Source organism: Corvus cornix, chromosome 8, assembly GCF_000738735.6.
Source record: "Corvus cornix cornix isolate S_Up_H32 chromosome 8, ASM73873v5, whole genome shotgun sequence".
NCBI classification, from domain to species: Eukaryota; Metazoa; Chordata; class Aves; order Passeriformes; family Corvidae; genus Corvus; species Corvus cornix.
In genome coordinates, this window is record NC_046338.1 from 5,094,110 (window position 1) to 5,115,896 (window position 21,787).

Consider the following 21,787-nt stretch of genomic DNA (forward strand, 5'->3'; position numbering starts at 1 on the left):
TCATCCCATTTGCTTTTGAAATAAGGCATTCCAGCTTGTCTTTTGGTTCAGAACTCTTTTTTGTGTGTCTCAGAATCAGCACTGCAACATCACACCAGTACAGTCTTGGCTCTCAGTAAGACCCTGTGCTGGAAATGCAGGTCACTGTTCCTGGGGGTTTTGGAAACCTGGTATTTCTCAGGACAGGGGTGTTTATGTCCATCCTGCAGGTACTCTGCATTGACTCCAGCTTAGTCAAAAACCAAACTTCTCTCATGGATTTCTGGCAAGATGGGAGCTTTACATAAAGCTTAATAATATGACCCCAATTATCACAGGCAGAAATGTAAGGCTTGGGTTAGCTTTATGTGATGTAGGAAATGTGTTGTGTTTACTTTAGCCTGAGGCTTTGGGACCACTAAACTATGATACAAACTGAATCATTTAGAAGAGTTTTCGTGCAGCAGAAACCAAGTAATAGGAAATGCTGTGCCTGGCATGGCATGCTGTAAAGCCTTTCTCAGAATGAGTTTAAAACACCATGCTTTCTACTGAGCAGGGTTTCCCAAACATGTGCAATAAAAGTATACTTAAGCCACATATTTTACAGACATATTGTTCTGTAAATGTTAAAAAATAATGTATGAATATTGTTGGGTTTGGGTTTTTTAAATATAAATTTACCATCTGCAGAAACAGGTGCTTTAAGTTTACCCTGAGAACAACTGTGCAAACCTAAAGGGAGAAATTATAAATAATGGTTTATGGAAACCTCTAAAATTTTTAAATGTACTGTTTTAAAATTTCTGGTGGCAAGTGAACAATCTGATTGTTCTATATCAGTGAATGGTGGGGAATTTAACTTCTCTCATGATCTTAAAGGGATTTTTTATATTAAGCCCTGTTGGAGCTTAGAAACCTGTCAGTAGTGAACGCAGTGTTGCCACTTGTGTGCCTCAGACAGGTGTCAATTTTTGACAACTGTAATTTCATGGGAAGGAAGTCTTTTTGAAGCTTTTTATTGTTGTTATTTTTTTCCAGCCCTTTCTGTTCTTTTGAGAGCTGTTACCAAGGAAGTTTTAGAAGTCATCCCAGCTTCCCATCTTAGTATTAGTGATGGATTAATGGAAATAATAGCGATAAAATAATCTAAGGTGTAAAATAAATGCAGTTTATTCAGCAGCTTCATTGTTTAGTGTATAAATGTCCAAAATACTTTTATGTACACGTTTCACGCTTTAAAATGTGTCAGATCTGTCTTAGCTGCGGTGTCACACACAAGTTGCCAAATTGTTGGCTTCTCTTCAGCTTTTGTGGTGCTAGCATCAAAAAAGCACAAAATTCATTTAAGTGGAACATGTCAGCTTAAGAGCCTTGGGGCACTTCTCTGGAGGGTTTATTAGCCCAGGTACAGCTTTCCTGCACACAGATGTACGGTTTCCTCTCCTTGGTCTGGCATGATGAAGCCATAGGTTAAACCCTCCCATGCTTTAGGGATATGTAAGGAGCACCCTCTGGTCCCAAGAAAAAACACACAGTTGGATCATCCACAGTAAATGTTTATAGCTGAGATAAAATGTTTTATTTTAAGCCATAAAGCAGTTGCTAACTGCTTGGAAGAAAATGTTCGGAGGAAATGTTTCCTAATGCAGTGCTTTTCTGAAAAGTCTTTTGTGGAGTTCCTCAAGGTTCTGCTTCCTCAGTGAATGGATTCAACACACATCAAAAAAGATGAAAAATCACTTCTGCAGGAGAGAATTGTGATTTACAGTCCCACGTACTCTTTATTATGAAAAATGGAGATGGGAGTACATAGGCTGCCATTTAAAATTTACTGGCTGTGAACTTACTTTGTGGAAGTAAATACTCAGCTGATCTCAAATTGATTCTGGAGTGCTGTTTGAAGGAAGCAGTTCTTCTGCTGTATTCCTTTTTTCTCCAGTGATCTGGCTCCTTTTTTAATTTAACAAAGGAAAGCATGTCTCTGACATGTAAGCAAAGCTCAGCTAGCCTTTTTTGTGTCAACAAGAATGCCAAGGCATTTTCCCAGTGTGCTCTGAGTAAAATGACAATATTTGAATAATTCAAAAATGCCCAAAGCTCTCAAACTTCATTCTCAGCTGTTGTTTTGCCCGATCTATTATGCACTGAAAGCCTCAATTGTAATTGATGAACTTCCTGTGGCAGTGGAGGGAAGATTCTCTGTTCCGTGTGTAACCCAGTGTGTAAAATTAATCCTGTGTAAAACGATGCTGTCTTTACACAGGGTGGAGAGGAAGCATTGCAGATCTTTTTGATGTAATTGCTGCATTAGACAGGCAACATTCACCAGAGAGCGCATGCTTCCATTCTGCAGGGCTTAACAAGTGTTGTGTCTTGTACAAAAATCATAAACTGTGTGGTGGTTAGCGATGGTTAATGAAAACTGTATTGCAGGTCACCCAGGTTTCAAGACTCAGTAGATTCTGCTGCTCCATGCCTGAATGGAAGTCACCCGGCTCAGCACATTAAACAAGAATGCCCCAGTGATTATAAGGTTCTGTCTGAGGCTTCCACACATAGGAGGATTACAGAGGGGATGGAGCTGAGAGCCTCCGGTAGTCTGCATCCTGAACTAGATCTAATGAATAATAGCTTTACAAATTCACTTTCATCCTACTTGTTTAATAATGAACACAGCTCCTCCCTGGGTTCTTTGTCACTTGGCACCCCTCAGCACTCGGCCAGGCTACAAACAAGCAACCTGAAGAAGAGATGCATCTCTGTTGTGCCGTCTTCAGCCGAAGGAATCGATATTACAGCGATCATCCGCACGTCGCAGACGTCACTGGTCACCTGTGTGAATGGACTGCGAACTAACTCAGCTGGCATTTCCTCTCATCCTGTGGAGATCAGTCATCACAGTGCTCAAAAATCCTCTCAGCCCCAATCTTGCTCTCAGCCTGGAAACCCTTGCAGTATTCCCTCCCCTCCAGCATGTCTTGTACCTCTTTCTGCTGAATGTGACAGAGGTGACTGTGAGCAGATACAAATGCAGCAAGTCGAGGAGAATGGCAGCCTCAGCCTTATGATGAATGGTACAAGCCTTCCTCACCAGAGCTCCTCGCACAGCACCCAGAAGGTGAGTTTCCTAAAACAAGAACCAGCTGACGATTATTCCTCCACTGCTGATCTTTTTCGCCATCACCAGGGGCTGCCTCCCCCTTACCACCTCCACCAGCAGCTCAGCCAGACCCCAGGGACACTGCCTCACCTCAACGCCTCCATGTCTCCCAAGCCCCTGCAGCCCAGTGACGGCGATGAGCAGGACCTCAGCGGCGGCAAGCAGGTCTGTCAGTGGATTGACTGCAGTGCCACTTATGACCAACAAGACGAACTGGTCAGACACATAGAAAAGACTCACATTGACCAGAGGAAAGGAGAGGACTTCACTTGCTTCTGGGCAGGCTGTGTCCGCCGCTATAAACCCTTCAATGCTCGTTACAAACTGCTGATTCATATGAGGGTTCACTCTGGAGAAAAACCAAACAAGTGCATGGTAAGTCTGGATTACATTTGTTTGAATAGAAACATAACTGCACTGCTCTCTTTCTTGCTCCCTCTTCGATCTTATTCCAATATAATTGTTGTGCTTTCCTGTAACTTAGTCTGTAGCAGGCTAAAGGAGAATTGGAGAAAACCTTAATCTAGAAGGAAATGATTGAGTAAGAAATAATGTAGTTCTTGGAAAAGGGATTCAGTTTCCTTATATAAGAGCTTAACTTTTAATACAGTGCTTTGTTTTTTTAATATTCATTAAACCACTAATAAAGTGATGATCAAAGCACACAGCCGTCATTTAACGTAAAACAAAGTCACTGAGCCTCGGGTGACATTTTTAATCAAGAAACATAAAACACATCTAATGAAATTCTTTTCATTCCTTCAACTGAACAATAACCCATAGAGCTGTGAGTGCAAAAGCTTCAAATGGTAGTTTAGACAAAAAAAAGAAACTTGTTAAAGGATTTTAAACAGTTAAAAGAATAAAAAGAATATATTTAATTAATTTTCAAAGGTTGTTAGGGGCTTTTTTAATTTGCAAGACAGAGCTTTTAAAATAAGTAAAAACCATTGTTCTCTTCTGATCAAGAAGATGTAAACAACAGCAGTTCCAAAAAGAGAATCTTGGGAATAACACCATCTCTGCATCTGCCCACCATGATGACAATATGGCCAAACTAAAATAAAAGTTAATGACTTCCATTAAGCTTTCCACATGTTTGAAACAACAATGATATAAGACCCTGACTGAAGCAGATGAAGCAAAACAAGTTTGACATAAACTTCCAAATTGGGCCATGAAATTTGGAAAGTCTCATTTGTAACACCCACATGCGTGTGCACGCACACACACGCACAAATAAGGCCAGACAAAGGGAATGGTTACGGCAGCAGGTTGGGGTTCCTGATAGGCAGAATTTTCAGCTATATGTCTATTTTATTGTTTTGATCAGAGCATGATACAATGGAAAATGCTTGTAAGGAAGTTAGATCATGACAAACTTTTCCATGGCAAGCTGTAGCTTTCTATGGAGGAATAGGAAAGAATGTTTATAGGAAAAGCTTCCAGGCCTGTGATGGTTATGGAAGGGAAAAGGAAGAAAACAAGAGTATTAAAAATGTTTTGCAGAGAAAAATTTTCTCTGTAAGTGATTGTTCTGATTATCACTTTACTTCCGTTGGATAAATGAAAAACATTATCTTAGTGTCTGCACTGTGTAGTGGGTATTCCCTAAGACAATACTGGAAGCAGTGCATATACTTAGGGAATACCATCAAATGTCCAAGAAAAAATGGAAACACTCTAAGACTTACATGTTTCTTTTTCCTTTAAAAGCAGGAGTTGACTGGTTCAATTCCAGAAGTAGCTCAATCACATTTTCTAAACATACAAATGAATTTATCCTCCCCTGCATCAATTTCATTTAGTTATAAATCATCAAAGGATAATGCAAGTTTGCTTCTTTCCAAACAAAAGTGTAGGTAAGTAAACTGAAAGGATACTTAAAACATGAAGCCCTAGCTTTCCTGTGGTGCTGAAAGATCAGTAGACTCTGTGGGTAAGGGAACTTGTCTCTTTTCCTGAAAAATGCATATTTAACAGGTATTGTATGGCAGATTTCTAATGTTACATTCCCATTCCTACAGAAAACATGGTAAACCAGAGATACTAAATTATGTAATATCTTAGCAAATGCTAAAAATGTCCTACTTTCAATTAATTTCATCTGCATTAAAGTATCAGCTTCTGATAACACTTGAAGGTTTTGTGAATAGGTTGGAAAAACCTTTGCATCTGATATTGCAGGTGGCTTTTATGGCATATGTATATAGCCTTGGCACGTAAGTATATAAAGATCTCTTTTACTGGAGCAGATACTGTAGTCGTTCCCATACATGGAATGGCCCAATCAGAATTGGGAGCTCTACATTGCTCAACCTGGAGTTAACTCTTCTATTCCCACAATAAGAGCCTTCCACTGTCAGCAGAGGTATCGTGTATTAAATGTTGCAGTCTGGAATTCTGCATGGAGTGAAGTGGATCCAAGAGAATACACAAACCCCATGTCTTCTTCGCAGATTTAGTTTTCTACCCTGGAAAGAGCTTGATCTAGCAGGGGCAGGATCCAAAGCTGCAGCACGGTTCCTTAAAGTTACTGATACCAAGTGGGGGATTATTTGCCCAGTGGATTCCATTCCATTCCACATGAAACAGGGGTTGCTGTTCAGTTTTGCATTGTGCAGTGATGTCATGCCATTTTAAATGATGGCTTTTCTTTTGATGTGGTAATCATTGTGCTGTTATTCCTGCAAATTAAGAAGGCAATTCATCCTCTGTCTGTAGAGGTCTGAGATTTTGTTTCGTTTTTGCTGTAGCTCTGTTAAAGTAACTTTGCATCTCTTGGTATTTGTAGTGGAGATTTTCTTTCACTGTTCACAATTACCCATTGTACTTTCTTTTTAAGCCCTCGATCTCGTTCTTCCCTGTAAGATTACTGCCTGACTAGGTATGAACTGCTCAGGAGAAGCTAACAGTGAGCAGCACCCCGCCCTCATACATAAAAGTACTTTTCCATGTAAAATTATTAATTTCTTATGACAGGCTTTGCTACTATGTACTGTAATAGACAAAGGAATTTTGGAATTCAAGCTACTTGAGAACAGGAAATACATGAGACATTTTGATTGAAAAGTAAATGGTTCACTAAAACTGCAGTTAATCCTTTTATTATCTTTCCAACAGCAGTTTCCACAATACTTTCATGAGGTAAGCTTCCTTCAGTCCAACTGTAACACTCTCATCGTTGCAGCTGGTTTGAATTTAGCAAGCCTGCTTCTTTCTCTACTACAGACAGGCAACAGGCAAAACAGGATCTGGTGTGGAGCACTGCTGATGTTTCGGGTCTGTGTTCTGCTCACTGTGTTCTATTGCCAAGGCCAGTACTATGAATATTCTGTTTTCATATTCCGTTAAATATTCTAATTAAGCAGTGCCTTCTCGTCATTGTGTCCCTCCGTTTGGTTTTTCCTTGAGCTCTGCAAGTAGTCTAAAGGAAACTACCTAATCTCTTTGCAATATCCTGTTATGTTTCATACTTAACTCATGTTATTTTAGTTTTATTAAATTTGGGGTTCATCTGCATTATAATCAAAAATATATCCAACAAAAATAATGATGCAATGCCTTTAAGACTTTAACTTCTGAAGATTAATTTCATGCTTTTTTAGATTTGATGTCCCAGACAATTGGAATTTTGATTGTCTGAGACAGCAAAAATTAGCAAGCTTAAATGGTTTTTATAAAAAAAAAAAAGGGAAAAAGTTTCTCATAACTGCATCTTTTGCTGCCTTTCAGTTCTTCGAATACTTTGGTGAGTAGAAGTGTGCTCATCTCCAGATATTGCATCCTTGGTTTAAGCCTCTGCTTGCAAATGTAAATACAGAGCTGCTCATTTAGTTATCTAGAATTGTTTGATTTGGACAAATCTGTGCTTGGCTTATTAGTTTACCCTCTTGCACTCTTGTGGCTTCATAACGAGTAGAAAATATGTTCCCATCGTTGCATTCATATGTGCTATGGGGCCTCCCCAGACAGGATCAAGGTAAATGATTTATCTTTGTGTAATTTCTACATGTGTAATTAGTGTTTATAGAAATTGGGTATCATAATGTATGTGATATCCATGAAAGGAGCTGGATGGGTAATATTTATTGTTAATGTCTTCAGTTTTTGTATTTCAAAGAAACAAATGCCTCCTGCGTGTGTCCTAGATCTGTTTCTGTGTGTTTGCCTAGAGAATTAAGACTTTGAAGCAGAATCTTTTTTTCATGTACATATTCACCATACTCCGTTTGGGAGGAGTCTGAATGGAATTATTTGGGTGCTGTATTGTACACAGTGAAATTCAGCACCTCTGCTGTTTGTAGTCAGTTCTTCTGAATCCCTAAGGCTGAGACACCATAGGTACTGCATTAAACATGGGGAAATTGAGACAGAGAAGATAAGTAACTTGCCTAAAGGTGTCTTTAGGCAATTCCAGCATTCCAGTGCAGATCTTGTGTTCCAATCACCACTTCATACAAACTAACAATTTGCAATTCACCTATGAAACAGATTTTTGTACAGATTGCACAAAAGATTGTGCTCTGGCTGAACTTCCTGTTATTTTTTTACCGCACGTCTCTGACGCAGGTGGTTTGACATGATGTGAGTGTGTGAGAGCTTTCATCAGAAGGCTTGGCTGCATCTGTAACACTTCATGGGCAGCGACCTGGTTATTGGGAATACAGGAGAATGCCTGTGGAGCAGATTAGTATTATTGCTTCTGTTTCTGAGGAGACCAGCGTGGAATCTCTGTTCTCAGTAGACGTTGAGTCTGATGCCGTCTGCAGTCCATGGGGAGCATGTGTCCAGCAAAGCAGGGTGAGAAACGAGATTTCTACAGGGTTACAGCTACAGAGGAGTCTCAGGGACAGCCCTGCATCTGTGGGGAAAATCAGTCTGTGTGCAGCAGCTTATCGGCTTGTGAGTTACTTCACCTAAACAATGAGTTTCCATGCCTGACTCGGGGGAATGTTGTGGAAGTCTGGAAAGTATTTTCAGCTTTTGGAGTGGAGGGTGTCATGCACTGATGCCAAAGGAGTGCTTTAAAAAAACAACAATAATATTAGGCTCGCTTTGTTTCCTTTGAAGTCAATAGTAGGAAACATCCATTCTATCAAAGCTGCCTCAGCAGAGATCTCTCTTTTTATTAGGTCTCTGATGGCATTTCCCGATACTGTCAAGGAACCTCAGCATTAAAAACACTCTGATTAGAGGAGCAGACAGCAATTCAGTGGTTTTGTGGAAACACAATGTTTGTTTGTTTGCAAAGCCCACTGCAGACTCCAGGGCAGTACAAATGGGTTTAAGCGTGCCCCAGCACTGGAGGGCAGGCTGGCAACGGGCTTTAGGCTTGGCTCTCTCTCAGCTCATGCCTAGCCAGCTGGTGAATTTGAACTTGTGTCTGCCCACAGGAAAGCTCCACACTAACAGATCTTGCAGAGCAAAAGCGGTAGAAATTACTGAGCCCAGATTCCATTGTGAATGGGATTGTCCTGTGTTCCAGTACAGTAGGACAGAACTGCAGATGAGTACAGTGCAATGGCCCTGCACTGCCCTTGGGGCTTGAGACCTGCCTTCTTGAGCTGGGCTGCAGAGGGAGGAGCTGCCAGGGTTTTCCTGAAGGGTTATCAACCTCCCAGTTTGGTCCTGGGATTGCTGGCCTTCAGGACATTCTATGAGGTGCACCTGCTTTATCAGGCTGATAGAAAAATGGTGTAGGATGCTGGACCTGATGGAATTGTGCTCTGACCAAGCAAGGCTGGCTGCCTTTTTTGTTACTTTCCAGCAGTCTGATATGGGTTAGGTCTGGCTGACATACTTCCAGGGTTGTTGTTTTTTTTGGGGTTTGTTTTTGTTTGTTGTTTTTTTTTTTTTGCATAAATCTAAATAAATTAAAATTAAGTAAATTCTGAGTGTTGCTGCCAGAATGCAGAATGGTTTTCAAGTTCACTTGTGTGCCTTAAAAATGTTGTACAGGACACTGAAGAGATCTGAGAAATGGAATATGGTAGTTAGAGGTATAGCATGAAGCTTCCATGGAGGAGGCTTTCAAATACGTACTTTCTTTATCCTACAAGAACATTTAATTCCACTAGGTTTAATTTCATTTGACCTGATAAATTATTAAGTAATTTGGGACCTGTTTAAAACATACTTCTGAAGATTTCCTGATACATTTATACAGATCTGGTGACTGTGGGTAGGTATTGCTGTTCATTCAGTGTGTTAAATAAGAAACAAAGTGGGATATTAACAGGAATATCACCACAACATAGTGGGCACTCCCCCTGTGGAACTCCCTGCCATAGGATATAGTAATTAATTGCCACTATTATGGTTCTCAGTGTTGGACAATTTCCACTAACAATACTTGGTATCTGCTGAAGGTAAGGTGATAGGCAGGTAGTGAACACGTTTAGGGAACAGATTGCCTTGTGACAAAAGCATGGATATTAATTTCCATCCTCCATGATAGAAATTTTATTAGGTATTTCACCAGGTTTTTCAAACCAGCAGTAGTATCACAGTAAAGCTCTGAAAAGAAAGCCATTAGTGAATCTGGGTCACCTTCAATTTGAAAAGCAAGTGATGGGGGACAGCGAACAGGAGTGGAGGATTATGTTACTACTTACATTTTATAGACAATGTGCTCTTTTGGAAATGAGTCACTATTTTAACTCGTCGTTTTTTACTTTCTGTTTCAGAATGAATAAGGGTTAAACAAAGACACTTTTTTTTTGTTTAAAAGCTTTTTCCCGGTTGATTTATTCAGTATTTTTATTTTGTTAGTACAGTCCCTCAATCAATTATATTTCAGCTCGTCCTGGACTGGTTTATCTTTTCTTCATTCTTCAGCGTTCTGATTTGGCTACTGAAACACATATTTTTGTACCACAGTTCCAACTGTGACCTGATTTGAGTACAAGGAAAATGATCCACTTTCCTACAAAGCCACAGATATTTGTCAGAATCCTAAACACTGAGCTTTTGACAAATACCTGACAGTGGTCTGATTGACAGAGAGTGTCTTAAAGGAAGGGAACAGTTTTGTATTAAAAGTGGTTCTCCACAAGGACTGTGCTGCTGGCACCCTTGTGGCACACAGGAGGGGTAGTTGTACCAGAACTCCTCCACGCCAAGCAAAGTCATTCATGTTCTTTATCAAATAATACAGGCTGAAGTATGCCCAGCTTCGAAAAGTGAAATTTATTAGTCGTGACCTACCATGTCTGGCTGCCAAACAAACTTCTAGGCATGTCTCCCAGGTCTTTTTTGGAAAATTTATTTTAGGCTCCTTTCCCTTCCCTTTGCCTAGTTTGCATACAAAAATGACATCTCGATACTGTGTTTTTATCTTTATCCTCTTGTCCCACAAAACTCAGCAAGTAGTGATTCTTTCTCATATTAAGACACTCGGAATTATTTCCAGCTCTTCTGTGGCCTGGCTCTGGATAAAACTCTACATGGAGATTTATTCAAACCCCAGTCTCAGCACAGACCTATAAACCTCTCATGGGGCATCACCTTTTGAAGATATCTTGCAAACAGCCTCCTAACTCCCAATTCATTCCAGCTGCACCACAAGATCACTTTCTTTGCCGTGCAGATCAATGGATTTTATCAAATAATCACATCTGAAGAGCAAAAAGGGAGAAAGGCTTTCCAGCCTGTAAGCACTGGGTTTGCAATAACTCTTCAGGATTTCTGTAGCTCACCATTTCCCATGTAGCAAAAGTGTGACAAGGTTTCTTTCTCACGGTCTCTCCTGCCTTGGAGTGAATCATCCATTGGTTTTACTGTTTAAATCTGCACAGTAGTGAAGATAAGTGATACACCCTCAACAAATGCATTCTCCACTCTACTAAGAAGTTTTACAGGGCAGGAAATGTAATTGTGAACTACCTGTTTTCCTGTAGGAATATCTTAATACACCTCAAGAGTACCTCAAAGATGTGTCCAGAAGCTGTGTCCTAAAACCGTAATTCTGCAGCATCCAGCATCATTTTGGGAGGGTGAGTTGTCTCCAGAAGATCTGGGAAAGCATGGTGCATTCAGTGATTTAAAGGCAGTCTGCAGTTAACCTAATACCTAGGAGCAGTGAGAGAAGAATTTCCTTTTTACCCCCTGAAATTTAACTTATAAAAAAACCCCTTGATTCTGAATATTATTAATCCTGTCATTTGGTGGAAAACTTGGCTGCTTGGTGGAGATCTTCGAAGTTCTACAATTTTAAACAAAGTATTTGTGCTTGTGTTTCTTGAGGTTAAGTGCTTGGCTTTGTTTTATTCCTTTGTATGTGTTCTGTGGGGATTATTAAAAGTGGTAGGAATTGTTCAGAATTCTCAGTGATTTGGCCTCTCTGAATAGTGATTAACCTAAAGAAGGAAAAATAGTTTGTATCACCTGGCAGAGGGCTTGGTCAAATTAAAAAGCCATAAAATTAAATATTGTTTAAAAACCGTGCCAGCGATATACTTAATAATATTTCTTATTAGGCCAATACATTTTAATACTTTGTATTAGTGAAACCCATGTCATTTAATAAAAATGTTAATCTGCATTTGTAGGCAACAGAGAGGCTGTATAGTGTAGTCTCGGGGGAGAAGGAGGAATTTAGTGCACATTAAAAACTTTATACAGTCATTTATGCAGTATCTCAGTTCTCAATGTGACACATTTGTTTGTTACTTTGGGGCAAACCAGCAGCAGTTGGCCTTTAATATCAGATGAGGAATGAAAAGCCATCGTTGCACAGTGCAGGGTCACATTCTGAAACCTTCACTGGCTCGTTTTGCAAGTGGTCCAGTGGGCCTGGTAAAAAACCAATGTGCTGGTAAAGCTAAATATATCAAAATGTGACCTACTGGCATCTGACAGCTCACTCTGAGCTGTTTCCAAGAGCAGGCCTGGTTTTGGGTAGCTTTGTTTTGGGGGTGCCCTGCTTTAATAGGGCACCTCTGAAGTTGAGGTCCTCTTCCTCTCAGACCAGGAACTGAGTTAGTGAAATTTCATGTACACTTTGGGATATTGTCACCTTAGATCTCCTTTTCTTACAAGTACAATGAAATAAATTTCTCTGGAGCACCGTGAGGGTGAATAATCACAGTGAGATACCGAGGCCAATAACTTAATGTGTCCATAATGCTATTTTGCATCTCTGGTCGTTCCTTCTGCTGAGAATCTCAAAAGTTCTTTCAAGCTTTTGCCTGCCTACAGCACTTCCTGTGTGGTGAAGACTCCTGTGCCCAAATTCCAGATATAGTTGAATTAAATCAAATTACTCTGCTACTTTCTCTCCCTGTTTAAATTGGTATATTGTAAAGAACAGCAGATTAACTGCCTGGCAGAAAAGGCAAGGAACAGATACCCTCCTCCCCAAAGTATTTTCTCTTTCATGTATTTTGTAAAGTTGGTGTGAGACCTTTGCTGACCAGAAAATCCCTTCTACTTCAGAACATTATTCTCATGGGTAGAGGTGTGCAAGACAGTGATTTTATTCAGCTGTATACTGTGGCTTTCAAAGAAAATGTCACCATTGTAGACAATTTAGTGCCCTGTGTTCTGTCTCAAGGACACCTGTATTTTCTGTATTTGGTTAAGTCAGAAATGGCTGCATTTCAAATAGCTGTGCATTTAATCACAGACATTTGTCAGTGCCTGACTTTTCTATTTACATCCCTGGCTGATTGTGGAGTCAAGGAACAATAGGAGTTCTATTTCAAAGTCTGCCCTAGTTGTCTATATCAGTGTCTTCCCTCCATCTCCTTCTTTTATTGTTGTGTACAGATAACATATGTGTGAAGAGATCCTCCGCTCAGGTATAGTGGAGCTGCAGTGTTAAATAATTGATCTTGATCTGTCTTTTGAAACTGCATCCAAGGCATTTAAAAGTGGGAAATGGAAAAAGCATGTTCTCATAATCCAGCTCAGTAAAGTTTGCACAACTGCTCTTTGTTTCATCATGCCTACAATAAATCTTTCATATTTGCCAATTGAGAATGCCTACTAAATCTGCAAATGATTACTTCCCTGAATTGTGTTGGGATTCTTGCAATACATTTTTCTTACATGGGTAATGATAAAATAAGAGTCCATCAAAAAATACTTTATTGCCTGGCAGAGAGCCTTTTATGAAATGGTTTTGATTCAAGGAGATGCTTCCAAGTGTTTTAGAACTGTTACTTACAACTTCCCTTTAACCCTTGCATGGAGGGCTGCCAGGCCCTGGGAATGTCAGGAACAGGGTCAGTCAATCAGCAGCTGGTGGAATGCAGGACCTGGGTATCAGTTTAACCTGCAGCCCTTGGCCTGAGAGCGCGAGCGCTGCCTGAGCGTGTACTTGTAAAAGGGATTGTGTTACCATGAGATTAGAAAGCTGATGAATGTCAGACTGGTGGGAACCTTGTAAAACTAATCTGCTGTATCCATGTTGATATGATTTCACCCTGTTTCAGTGAGAGAGTGAGGAAGATGGAATATTACAAAAAGGAAAACACAAGGCAGAACTGGTGGGGCCATCTGGGTCACTGAGCCCAGGCACCACCTCACAATAACCCTTCAGTACACCCAGAGGCACAGAGCACCTCTCTGTCTGTGCCTTCGGGAAAGGTGTATTGTCAACACTGTGACTTGTAAGTCAGGACCTTTCAGTCCTGTGAAACAAATCCTGCCCTTTTTCCCCTTGATTTCAAATTGGGTACAGCTCAGGAACCAGCCAGCTGTAGGAATTGCTTTCCTTACAAAGAGACACAGTCTCAACCCAGTTCCCTGCGGACCTCGAGCAAACTGTCTCCACATAAAACAAGGCCCAGGGGGCTGCTTCTGGAATGGCACAAGTCATGATGCCTGAAAACACATTCAAGTGCTGCAGGGAGAAGGGATCTGGCAAGAGATGTACCTTGTGGTACTTGCTCGCACTCACAAAACAGCAGTAGACCTGACTCAGTGTGGGGTGCTCTCAACAAAACCACATCTATTGCTTGACATGTTGCCCACTTGCCTCCATGTAATAAACTGTCCCCTCAGAAAAGACATGGGAGATCAGAAAAAAAGCAGATTGTGTGAAAATATTTTTAAGTATCACAGTTACTCACGGGGTTTTATCTTCCTGTGTATCCTCAAACGTAATGACATTTTTAATTGCATGGTCGTGGTGATCTCAGAGTTCACTGTTTGCAGTACTTTGGTCCAACTGAACACTTTTAGATCATGCTTTGTCTTCAAGACCAAGGAGTGAAAAGATGACAACACCCAGGAACCAGACATGGATCAGATGCACAGAGCACACCAGCTTAGTCAGAGTAAGTCTTGTTGCCAGCTAGGTGGTAAATAGCATGTTTTACATTTCAGATTGGCAAACCTCTTCCTGTATATACCTTGCTTCTGAGCTGAAGTGACAAAGCTATCTCAGTTGATCACTGACCATTTCTGTTCAGATTTTGAAAGGAGACAATCAGAAATACGTCCAGGTGTGAGGAGACTTGGCTGAATTTAGAGGGAGAGGTGTTGGAGGTACACAGTGAACATCACAGGAAAGGCTGGATGAGGGATTCTGCATCATCTCTCCTCACAGATGGATATTGAAAAGCAGAAAATTTAGGGCTTTGTGAAGGGAAGACTTTTTAACACTGAGCAAAGTTAAATGGATCAGAATGGAAGGAACCTTTGTGAAGCTTGGGTATTCTTCTCAGGGGACTGTGATACCCCCAGCCTTCCTTAGTACCTCTCAGGCAGCTTGTAGCTGGGCCACTAGAATGACAGCACGTTTAAAGCATGAATATTTGTATCTGCATTACTTCATTTCTAGTGCTGTAAAAATACCATTCGCATAATGGGGTAATGGCCTGCAAGTTCTCATGATTTCAACTGTTTTGGAGTTACAGGAGTTCTGTTCCTTTATGGCAAGCATCCATTTCTCGTTTTAACATCTTTGGCACTCGCCTAAAGGATGGGAAATTAAAAAATGATTAAGGGGGACGGAGAGACAGTCTTTTAAGGAAAGATGAAAGGAATTAAACTGAGGCTAGGGTGGGGGGAAAAGAAAAGGGAGGGCTTGTTTAGGAAAGAATACAAAACAAGTAGGGGTGATCAGACAAAATCAGGCAAAGGAGAATTTAATTTTTCACTAAAGGTTTCCCAAGAAGGAGGTCTGTTTTAGAGTGGAATAATTTCGTAGTGGAAATAGAAGATGCCCAACTGTATGAGTAACATAAGATAGGCTGTCTTAAAAAAATGGAAAAGAAATTGTAGGGAATAATTTTGAGTGCAAAATTACTTCACATTTCTGCCACTCTCTGAAAACAGATTACTGCATTACTAGGTGTAAGAGAAGGAAGTGCATTAGCAGGCACAGGGAAACAGTTTAGGCCTTCACATGTCTGCATTCTGAAGGTGTTACCTGTAAATTTTTGTCCTGCTAATGTTGCTATGAGGTATCTGAGGATAGTTCCCATACAGAGCTGCTCAGCATCCCTGGAGCTGGGGACCCCTCTGTCCTCCCAGGCCAGACTCTCAGGCCATTTCACAAACAGATGCTTGCATTTCACGCTGGCAGGTGTGAAATGGGGGATGACTGGCTAGAGAGTCAGTTTGCCAAGAAAGATACCTTTTGCTTTGCTTTGCCTTTGCCAGGTTTGACCTTTATAGAACAAAAAGTTTCTCCTCACCATGAAGCAAAGCTTCACTATTGATTCCAGTGAGTGCTAACACACCTCATAGACCTTTGTGCCAGAAACCACTGTGCCATGACACATGGATGTTTCATTTCTGCTGTGAAACAAGGCAGAGAGAGACTGTCTAGCACAGGAGGAGCTTCACCTGCAGCTTCCTGGTCCAACTTCCTCAAAATTCAGGCAGTGGAATTTAAGTGTTGGATCCAGCTTGTTTGGTGTGCAGTGGTGGGTGTCCCAAAGCCCTGGGGAGGTGTCTGTGGCTGTGGAAGGGAGCAGGGCGCAGCTGCCCTGAGCATGTGGGAGCTGCACAGGCAGATGGTGGGAAACAAAACCTGGGGAGAGGGAAAGAAGCCAGATCCTTTGTAGACATCTCTGCTAAATCTGTACCTGGGCTTATGTTTGTCAATTTTTTGCTCTTTGTTGGCACCAACCATTTTGAATGAGTTGTTCCCTTTAGCAGCTGAAAGCACTGCCATGAAGAATGTATGTGATGGTTATAGGTAGACAAGAGCGTGTAAACTTAGAAGTTTGGGTCAAATATTTCAGCTTGTCAGATAAAACTTCTGATATGTGTCAATTGTTTTACAAAAATCAGGGTTGGAACATACCTCTGAATGGCAAGAGAAAGAAATGGGTATTGTAGTCATACCAGATACTTTCCATTTTGATTGTTTATAGCAACGCTGACAGAAACTAACACTATACACAAAACTGGTTTTGAAACTGCCCTTTTTTCAGAGTTAATGACCCACAGGCTAAGGGAAATTTGCCAGTTTTTACCAGCTGGGATCTGGCCTGATTTTGCTGGGAAACAAAAGTGCAAGGCAAAGAAACGATTTGGATTTCTGAAAGTCTGTGATGGTTGTCTTCCCTCATTATAAAACCTTCGCTTTTTTTTGTATGTTGTGCTTATAATTGACCTGTGCTTAGCAGAAATGCTGGCTTTGTCCAAGGACAGCATACCCTGATCGCCCAGGAATTCCTTTTGACAACTGCCTTTAGATCCACTGCTGTGCAAACCCAAGCCCATCCCAGCCACTGTGAAAGGAGTTGTATTAAATCACGACTTTGAGGATCCACTGACACAGCTCAGCTGCTCTGACTCCATCCAGTAGAGGGTAGTCATTTTATGCATTTTATGATCTGCTCCTCCATTTATTGCACTCAGGATTTTCCCAGGTATTACCTGGGGACTTCTCACGCGGTAGGCAGGGCTGGTTTGGTTCCCATAATTAACCTGGGAAAGGCAGACTCTGTACCTGAGTGCATTTCTTTGTAAAGTCAACAAAAGAGTGGGAGTAAGCTATTTATATTAATTATATATATAAAAAATAATTCCTAAAGGCAAGACTGTATAAGGTGCATTATGTTCAGGCAAGTATGGGATCATTAGTGTCATTCATGATAATTTGATTTACCCCCATGGCTTCCAAACAATACATGGCTCGTAGCCTCGTGAATTGATGTGAGTTAAGAATTGCATGGCAGCCCCACATTTTTAGAGGGAAAGCTCTTAGGTCTTACTATGATGAAGGTACTTTTGTTGTAAAGTTTTCTTTACTAAGATAGATGTTACTTCAGTTCACACTAAACAAATTGACTCTGGAGTTTTCAGTCTCGGTTTGCCAAAGACAAATTGTGAAAGCATCTAAGTGTAGCCTAAACAAAACCATATTTTCCTTAAAAAACATGGCAGTGTGTCATTCTAAATCTGTGGTGCTTTGCCCAGGAACCCATTTCAAGCAAGAACAAAAAAAAAAAAACCTGGGCAAAATAGCCACCTTAGACAAAACAGACTGTCAAACCTGTCTATTAAATTGAGTGCTTTTGATTGTAATGCTGCACTGAAAGTGTTGCATTGTTTCAACTCTGTTCCTTCATGAAGTCAAAGACACTGGTGTGTACTTAAAAAAATGGTAAATATAGAATGCTGGCAAATGTAGCTTAAATGACATTACGAGTAAACAACAGTGGCTGGACTGTCTAATTTCTAGGACTGATTGCAGCCAATTTTCACTTAGATTATGAAGGATGAAGAACAGTGAGCTTTTAAATCCTGATTCCTAGTCCTTTACATTTATCAGTGTACAGTGGTCTTACTCATGACATGAGTCTGGTTCTGATAAATCTTGAGCACTGTTTCATAATGTTATTTTAGAAATCACAGACACATCATTTCGGCCATCAAGCCGTTGTGCTTATGTGAGGGGAAGGGCTGAGAGCACAGGGGCTGATTCTTCTGCTAAAACTTCAGAAATACTTGCTGATGAGAAGTCAGCTCTGCTGTTGGGTGTGCAGCTGGAGTGGCCATTGCACTCCCAGGTGGAATTGTAGCTGTTCTCCCACCTGCACTTGGCTTTGTCCTGTCCGCTCTGGAGCATCCGGTGAGGGAGAGACACCTGTGTTTCCCCACAGTGTTCCCACCTGTGGGCTCCATGCAGAGCAGGGTCTCCATCCTTCATGCACCTGCATGGAACCTTCCCAGCTGCAAACTTCAAGCCTCTGCCAATTCCTAAAGGCAAATTTTAGCTGTGCTGAAAGCAGGGGCAAAATTCCCATTGACCGCAAAGAAGTGGGAGCACAGCCAAGGCCGGAATGATACAAGCTCAATAATCAATGTCCCGTTCCCAGGATGCTGAGTGGTTCTGCTGCAGAGGGGGATGACCTCCCCTGCCTGGGCTGTGCTTTCCACAGCTCCTGTGTACAGCACCTCTGAACACCGCTCCCCATGTGTTTGGAAGCAGGGTGATTCAGTCTGGTGATTCAGTTTAGGAGGCTTTGAAGGTTTTAGCTCAGGTTTAGGGAAAATATGCAGCATGAATCACCCAGGAACTTTGTTTTCTCTGTGAATTCTATGGTAATTGCATGTCACAGCAATGTTTAGGGCAAAACAGTGTAAGACATTGGGGCTGCCTTTCGTTACAGCCAGTCATATCCCACTGAAAGCCAAGTGTTCCTCAAATTCAGGAGACAACACATATCTGGTGGTCATTTGGGAACTGAGAGGTGACAAGAGGAGAGGGCATGTCTTACCTGAATGTATCAATATGCAGCACTAAAAGGAAAAGAAAGGGAGCAAATCCTTTATCCTTTCTTCCTTTGTAAATCCAGCCCTCTCTGTTTTATGGTGGATGCAGAATTCTAACTTTACCACATGGTGATTGTTTTAATTTTTGGTCTTGGTGTAGCCAGGAAGCAGAAAGTTATATATTGGGACAGTGTACTGGTTAATTAAGAAATTATTAAAACTGACAGCTGACAGTGGTGCTTGGGCCCCATGTTTTAGTTGTATCCCCATCAGCATGCTCTGGGGTGATACCACCTTAGGCCTGCAAGGAGCCACATGCTATGGGAAAGTGAGCATCCATGGGGGCTGTCTGACCCCCATGATGGTGTGGGGAGCCAGCAGAGGGTTCAAATACTCTTTTTTTACCCATCTTTTGTAATGGTCACTCTCTGAAGGGAGGGAGCTGGTGGAGAACAGGAAAGGAGCTGTGAAGAGCACTTACATTTATAGAAGCCTAAAGGCTTGGAAGTGCCGGAGATGGGATAGACAGTTGGTGTTTGGCATAGGAGAGGTGGTGATCGTGTTTGGGTTCAGGACACGGGCTCTGTTTCCCCTTCAGGAAGGCAAGAGGTAGCTGTGTGGGAGTCCTGTGGCTCAGCCACAGGCCCTGCATGTGTTTTGTTTGGATATTTCTGATCTTGTTGCCTCCTTGGCTGGTACTTTGGGTTTTAGCAGCAGTGTCCTATGCAGTATTTGTTTTGGAGCTTGGCTTCCTGTGTTTGTTCTGGGTCTGTTCATTAATAATAATGGAGTGTAAAATCCTAGCTCTTTTTTTTAACTTACCAAAACAAATTCAGTCTTCATGACCAGTTTTAGTCTTTTGTGGGTATATAGATCTCTTGTTACTTAACTATTTGCTCATCACATTACCTTTTTGCTGCCTTTGAGGAATTAAGTTCTCTGAGAAAGGAGAGAGTTTCTCCTTTACTTCCAGAATTACTCATTGCATGTTTGGAAAGACAAATACAAGGAGAACGCAGACGAAATGTGAAGAACACCTGTATGAGCTAACGGTCTCACAAAGGGAAATTAAGAAAATCAGAGGTTATATCATATTATTGTAAGAATACATTATTTTGTTTTCAAAACTGTTATTTAACAGCGGGATAAATCCTTTAGTCATTTAGTGTTGGAACTTCCAAAATGGCTTGTGGTTGTTCCATCGTTCTTCTCACACAATTCCCAAAGACACAAATGTTGGAGGCAGTGATTAATCTTTCTGTATTAATGGCCTGATCCAGCATTTACTGATGTCAAGAGGAACCTCATCATACACTTCAACAGACTTTGGAGCAGGATGGTAATTTTTAAAAAACAGATGTAAGCAGCAAATTAGAAGCAAGTTAGAGAAATCTATCCAAATCCTGTAGTTTAAGAAACTGCTGTATTCTGTTGTAAGACTGTCTAGAAACCTTAAAATGTACGTACAAATACAGAAACACATGGCTTGGAATTCATTGTGATCCCTCCTGCCTTTGATCTTTTGCTTTACTTACCATCACTTGTGTGCATATGTGTGTATGTGAGAGTAAACAACATAATCCTAATTGTCTGAAAATATACATATGCTTATATAATGCCATAAAGGAGCATAGTGTTGGTGTGTAAATTTCCTATGGTATATATGGCCAATATAAATAAATTCTTGTCACGGTTGTGGGTTTTATCTATATATTTTCCTCATAAACTAGCAGGTAATAATTTAATTCAAAAGCTCCTTCCAAAAATGCAATTAATGTCTTTTGTTATAGTTTCCCTGGGTTTAATAATCCCCTCTTCCAGATTTATATTGGTTTCTGGAAAGTAATGCTTATTAGAGTGTTTTTCCAAATTGGCCACAATAATCCACTGAAATCTGCCAGCTGAATCATTGCTATGCTTGTGAAATTGCCAGGATCGCCTGACAGTTATTACTGGGGTAGAAGGGGAGGGGGAAAGGGAATGAAAGTTTCATAATATGTCACTGTTATTGATACCTTGGCTATGGCTCTTGGATTTGGATTGATACGTTTACTGAATTCTATATCAAAGATGGAATGCCTGGTGGTGGATTGGCAGTGCTGCTATAAAGGAGAGAAGATTTAGTAATTTTTTCAGACAACTGTATTTTATTCTGGGCATATTTTAAAGCATAAATATATGTGTGCATGCATGTGTGTCTATATGTAAGCATACACATGTGTGTATGTGTGCAAACTCCCTCTACCCCCTTCCCCAGCCTGGTTCTTGAGAAAGGAAGGGCATGTATGTTCCCTGAATTAGGGTCATGCTTCACATGCCAAATCCCACCACTTGTGCCCAACACACAACCAAGTCAGAGGTAAATCATTCACCTGCTGCCACATCTTCATGTACTCATTCTCTTCTATACACTGCAGGTGATGTTGGAGGCAGGGAGTGAGTCTCCATAGCTCTATTAGGTGTTATTTTCTCCCATATTTCCAAAATAATTGAAAGGGGATGATTTTTGCAGTGTCTGAATTAATCATCCTTGTGAACTCCTGCAGAACTGGACCCTAACTCTTGTTTTGAGAGGGATTCTGTGACACTGGAATGCTGCATCCTGCTGCCTAGATGAAAAGGTATATAAAAGAATAGCAGGGCTCTGGCCTGCCAGGGCTGTGCCAGAGGGACAAAGACAAAATGCCTCTCCCATTATGAGCCTTGGCACCACTGCCGGGACAGACCCATGTGGGGATGACTGCTGCAGGCTCTGGGTGTCTGGGATAAATATTGTGTCCAACAGCCATCCCTGGTGAGACTCTGCTTGGGGCAGTGCCCACCCCCATGCATGGGATTTATATTCTGCTGGTGTAAATGAAATTTTGTTAAAATCATCTGTCTGAGTAATGGGCAGCTGGGGAGGCATGAGACGGGTGAGAGTAGCTGCTGGGGCAGCTGGGCAGTGCTGCATGGACATAC

The 21,787-nt window shown here is 41.2% G+C and overlaps 1 protein-coding gene across 3 annotated transcripts in view; it reads left to right on the forward strand.

The window, feature by feature from the left end:
- GLIS1 (GLIS family zinc finger 1) overlaps window positions 1-21,787 on the forward strand; it is a 181,834-nt gene that overhangs the window by 87,311 nt on the left and 72,736 nt on the right. For all 3 annotated transcript variants that reach the window (XM_039556169.1, XM_039556167.1, XM_039556168.1), the window contains exon 4: window positions 2,416-3,517. In XM_039556169.1, coding sequence (XP_039412103.1) covers window positions 2,416-3,517 — 1,102 coding nt within the window. The remainder of the gene's footprint in view (window positions 1-2,415; window positions 3,518-21,787) is intronic.